The sequence below is a fragment of the Centruroides vittatus genome, unplaced genomic scaffold (assembly GCF_030686945.1).
Source record: "Centruroides vittatus isolate TY-2023 unplaced genomic scaffold, ASM3068694v2 contig_250, whole genome shotgun sequence".
Taxonomy (NCBI): Eukaryota; Metazoa; Arthropoda; class Arachnida; order Scorpiones; family Buthidae; genus Centruroides; species Centruroides vittatus.
In genome coordinates, this window is record NW_027121584.1 from 194,353 (window position 1) to 199,961 (window position 5,609).

The 5,609-nt window shown below is 39.7% G+C and overlaps 1 protein-coding gene across 1 annotated transcript; it reads right to left on the reverse strand.

Moving 5' to 3' along the window:
* Positions 1–3,535: 3,535 nt before the first annotated feature.
* Positions 3,536–5,348, reverse strand: LOC136971419 (uncharacterized). The gene is made up of 2 exons (XM_067265881.1): positions 4,867–5,348; positions 3,536–4,109 (listed from the first exon to the last, which is right to left on the reverse strand). The coding sequence occupies exons 1-2, from the start codon at positions 5,346–5,348 to the stop codon at positions 4,022–4,024; spliced, it is 570 nt and encodes a 189-aa protein (XP_067121982.1). The 3' UTR covers positions 3,536–4,021.
* Between the last annotated feature and the right edge of the window lie 261 nt (positions 5,349–5,609).

Sequence of the window (5,609 nt, forward strand, 5' to 3'; positions counted from 1 at the left end):
TAAATATTTACAGTTAAAAAAAACTTAAGACACGCTGTATACCATACGAACTTTGCCATAACATAGGGCTAAACAAGCTACAGTTTAGGGCCTAGCACTTTTAAATTCATTACTATTTGGTAGAGGGGAAGGGCCTCTAGTAACGAAGGTAGTTACTGAAAATCACCTTTTGTGTGGATTATATAATATAGATTTTGCATATAAATGTTTGATTTATGTAGGTCGGTCCTTGAAAATTCATTGTAATCGTCGAACAATCGACCATTTCTCGACAAGCAATTCAGACTTCACATGATAAATTGTTTGACCATTGATCGGGAAGCTTTTATGAATATAGACACACACACACACACTGGATACCGATAAGTATCATTTTAAAATAATTTATTCTTAAATAATATATTTCTTTCTGATATTTTAACTATTAAAAATGCATTCAATTTTATTTTAAGAATAATCTGATTAAATAATGTCGATATATGACGTACCAGGCTTTACCCATTAGAGAATCTCTAGCCATGGCTGGATACTTTAATATGACATTGCTTACTAAAGGGATTTCCATTAATGGGGGTCAACATACGTGCCTTATTGGGCTGCAATTTGAAAGAACCGTAGACCTATAAATTACCGGTTGTCTGTCCTTCCTTAATCTCGAGAACGAAGTTAGACAGACGAAATTCGAGAGCAGATATAAAAAGCTTAGGGGCGGGAAGGCCCGATTATCTATATACGAACTTCCGGTTTGGACCGGAAATTACGTCATTTCGATTCAAAAACTTTTTCCCGAACGGAGACGACCGGCACGACTCCCGTTTTAATAGGAAAAGTATGATGTACAGGGGCAAGACACTATTAAAATTGAGAGCGTTGCGACATCGTCACAATAAATAATTGAATAATAAGTAGAATTATCTGTATTTTAATCCGATAATTCTCAAAATTACAACGGAAGCTTTAAATTTCTATTTTCATTCGGCTACTTACGATGTGACTTTACGAGGATTAAGCGTGAGAATTGGGCAATAAAATACACATTTAGAAAATTGTAATGTTAATAACGTTTAAAGTTTAACATTTAAAAAGATATAGTTAACAATTGGCTTTTATTTTAATAACCGAATTAAGCTAAGTTTCCCGTAATCAAGTTAAAGAGAGAATTCTCAGTAATTGGATCCATCGAAATGCAAATTTCCAAGTCCAGTTGTCGAGTATCTTTCGCAAATGGCTCCTTTGTCGACGACGACAAAAGTTACTGCTAATTATTCATCCGTAATTAGCCAGCTGTTTACGAAAACACCGCCACATTTATCTTCAAACTTCATTTACTTCTACGGAAGCGTTATCAATTACATACAAAAATCCTTCTTGGCAATGTTTCGACACGCTTTTATGTATATCGCCGGGCTTAAATCTGCATCAAAAACTCGGCTAACCGATTTTTGGAATACGTTGCGTATATATAAAGCGAAAGAAAGAAAAATGTTTAGGAAAATAAGTGAAAATTATTACTTTTTTCGGTACTTAATGCTCGGAGATTAATAATTATATTTGTAATATAAACTGTAAATGCTATCGTCGGTTACACGCGTGTGATGGAAAGTGTATCGAAAGACATTTTTTCTCTTTATATACGAACGGAGCAAATAATATACGTTTATTGTAGGCCATAAAAAACGTGGAAGATGGAATTCGGCTCACAAATCATCATTTGCAAAGGCAGAGACTTCAAGGAGTTTTCTTTCCGAAATATATTGTATATTTATGTAATCTCGTCGTTAAAAAACTGCTGGATTTCGCACATTTTCCTCGCAGCCAATCGATTTATAAAAATGTTTTAAGGACAAATATATAGGGCCCGGTTTAGAAGGGGCCTCTACTCGGGCGGTTAAAAAATCAAACTGAGAAAATAAGACAGGAATTTTCCTCTTCGCAATGGTAAATTCGGGGTCTTAAGTGTTCCGTAAATGGAAAAAAATGAACACAAGAAAAAGATAAATTTAACTTTTATTACTTTTACATAAACTAATTAACTGTCAACACAATCTATTTCCCGTTTAACAGAGACATTTTTGCAATAATTTGTAAAATCAAATCGGCATTCAGCATGCAACAGAAAACGAAGATTACATCCATTAAGGCCTACATAAATAGTATTTTGTCGCGCCAGTTATTGAATTGCACGGAATATACGGAGACGAAAAAGAGAAAAATCCCCTTCTACCACGCATTTATCAGGAAATTGCATGTTGGATGAACTCGTTAACTTCATAAACGAAATGACGCTTCCGGTTTTGCATTTAAATTAAACTTACATCTCGCAAATAGAATTCTTCTTCTTCTTCTTCGTTTTATAAATTTTAATCGTTAAATATTCTAGAAAAATATTTTATTTTTTCCTTGCCGTCAGATGAATTAGATGAATGCATGATCTGTCTATAGATTGTCGACGCGCCTAGTCGCGTTATTACGCCAGACCACTATTTAAAACTCGATATAAGGTCAAACCATCAGTTTTTCACTTATTTAAAAAAAAATCTAATTGTTAAAAAAAATTATAAAACGCGAATGAAACAATAGAAATAAACACCGTTTGCCACGGTTAAAAGTGATAACGCCCCGCCGTTTTGGCCAGTCATCTTACGAACGAAAAAGGGAAATTGCCCGGTACCCACACCCAAATGAATCTTTTACGAGAAAAAAACGTCTAAAGTAAGCTTATCTGGGCCCCAAATTCGAATCGGGCCCGGACCCCTCCGAGCTATAACGCGCTAATGGGCCAAAATGGGCATCCGTTGATGCTTTTTCTTTAATATCTCGAGATGATCGCTACGTTGTTTGTCTGGTATTAGACGTAATATAAACCGCAGGCCCCTCTAATCGTGGGGCCTCCCGGATCACACACACACCTGTAATTTACAATTGAATCGAAGCGTTTAGAGTAAATAGGACCTTACAAAAGTGATCCAAACTGTTGGCTCGACCCTACTTTTATTATTATTATTTTTCTTTTTTAACTTGCAAAGTGTTTCTCGTTAAATTTTTAAAATTTTTTAATATTTAAATCCATGTATAACGAACAATTTTTTAAAATATTTTACTCCATTATATTAATATAACAGACAATTTACTTGTTTTTTTTCACTTATTGTCGTTGCTTTGTATTTAAAACAACGAATCTATTCGAAAATATTCTTTTACACGTTTAACAATGTTGTATATAGTTTTTGCACGTCGTACGTTATAACGAGGTGGAAAAATTCCCCCTTCAGACGACTCTTTTGTTCCGATTTTTGCCATTGTCGGCGGTTGTTTCAATCTCGAAATTTTGTATTTTTTTTTTTTCCTTTATTCTTAAAATTTCCTATTAACGAGATGGTTAAAGTGATGCGGGGGTATAAAAATATTCGGTGGTAAAGTTTACCGCAGGATTTAACAATTAAAAAATACATCTTCCAACCGGACTAGAGATTAAACTTCAAAAAAGATTTCATACAAAAATGCTTATAAATGCTTCTACAAACATCGAACGGTGTTTATTTTTCGGTGCATCACTCTGCTAAAACTTCTATTTTCGGTCGGAATTTTAGAAAAAAATACGGATAAATTTGTTTTGTTTTGTTTTGTTTTAAATTGACGTAATATCGAAATTACACGCGCTGCGGATCTATAAAAAATTGATAAAACACGTGTCGTTCTCTTAAAATGCGGGGGATTTATAATAATTTCCTAGATGCGTCCACAACAATTAAGCTTATTAATGATCCACCGACGTCGTTCACAATGGCCAAAAAGTGCGAACTACGCGAACGAATCCTCCTCCTCCTCCTCATTCCTGTGGATTTTTTTTTTGGCACGAGATTTTGGAGAACGAAAGGGAATCCGTCGATTCGACTCATCCCGTTACCTTGGAGATGGATCGAGAAATGGAGTTTCTTGCCAACGCCTGGAGAAGAATCGAAGTTCCCGGGGGACGTGCTACCATTGTGGCACGCTTCCTTCTCTCGATGGTTTCCTAATTTTAAAGATTGCTGTCCACGCTTCCTCTGGACGATAGCAGAGAGGGTGTCAGAGTCTCGGCACTGGCTAAAGGTGGTTTGTTCTTGTGGCTGTAAGAAAATGGCACACAACGTTTTACGGAGGGGAGTTCTGAAATTGGTGTTTTAATTAAATTTCGTAACGTTAATGCTTTAGATTGGTTTAATGGTCACGTAGACGAGTTCGGTTTGGATAACTTTCCAGAGATTGAATTTCTCGATAAATATTTGATTAAACGCGCTGGCTTTTATATTTTCTTAAAATTATTTCGGGTGATAAATGGGTTTTTTTGATGGAGGAAGAGTTAAAATGGCTTAAAAATTGAAAAAATTCCCAGATTTCGCGTGCTTTAAATGTCATTACGGAGCCAGATTTGCAACGTAAACACGCTACAGTTTAGGGTCTTAAGCTAAGAGGGAATTGCGCTTTTAAATTTATTATTATTATTATCATCTGGTGAAGGCGAAGGACCCGTTATAAGTTATGGCTTAGGGCTAAATGCGGATCCACGCTTAAGATTGCTCTTTTGGATTGGAATTTGTACGTCGATGGCACGAATTTAGATGCAATTTACGGTGAAAAATGCGCGTTGGGAGGGAAATTTTTCGGAAAAAGGGAATCGCGTGGGAATTATTATTTTTCCATCTTCCGAGATTTGTAACTAAGCGGAGGCGAGAGGCGCGAAAATCAATATTCACGCCAGATTAGAGACGGGCGTCGCTCTATTATTCTATTAGCGGTTTTTCCGTGGGAGGAAAATTTGCCACTCGGAAGAGGAAGAATAAGAGAAGAGGAATGTCTGTGGCGAGAAAGAAATGGATAATTTACCTTCTTCCCAGAAGATCGGGGGTGGAAGCGGTGCCGTCTCGAGGGCCCGTTGATGCTGCGTCGGAAGGCTCGGGGCTGGCGGTGGTCGGAAGGGTGAGCACCACCAGAGGACCCATGGGATAGTCGGACTTGGCGGCGTCGACGGCGTCGGGAGAGTCGGATTGGGGCCGGGCCGGGGTGGAACGGCAGCGGAGGTAGATCGGCAGCCATCCGAGTAGACACAGGGCCAGGCAGGCGATGGGGGCGCCGCTCAGCAACAGGGCACCGCCGACGGGGCTGGGCCAAGCGCCGCACACCAGCAGCAGCAGGCCGATCGCCAGTAGAAGCGCGCCCGTTACCAGCCAGCGGCGGGGGAGCGCCGACAGACGGCCGCGGGACGCTCTCGGGCGGCATCCGCACTTTCCGGCTTCCTTCTCCTCCATCCGGGCTGCGTCCGATCGATCTTGGACCACCGACGGAGACGGCGCCACACTCGCCGCCATCGATCGGCGCGCCGCGCCGCGCCGCCGCGCTACTACGCCAACCACCTATCCTCCACATTTCTTGGCGTTACGGTTCTCTCCCCCATCCTAACCCGGAAATCGATTCGTCGGTATTTCCGGAAACATCTCTGACGTAGAATACCTACGGAAGCATCCTCCCCTTGTCTTTTCCCAAACAGAAGCAAAGGGCGCCGTCGAATTCCCTCCGCACCACGAAAAATCGACCGACTTCAATCTCTTGCCGCGCGAGAATCCACATAA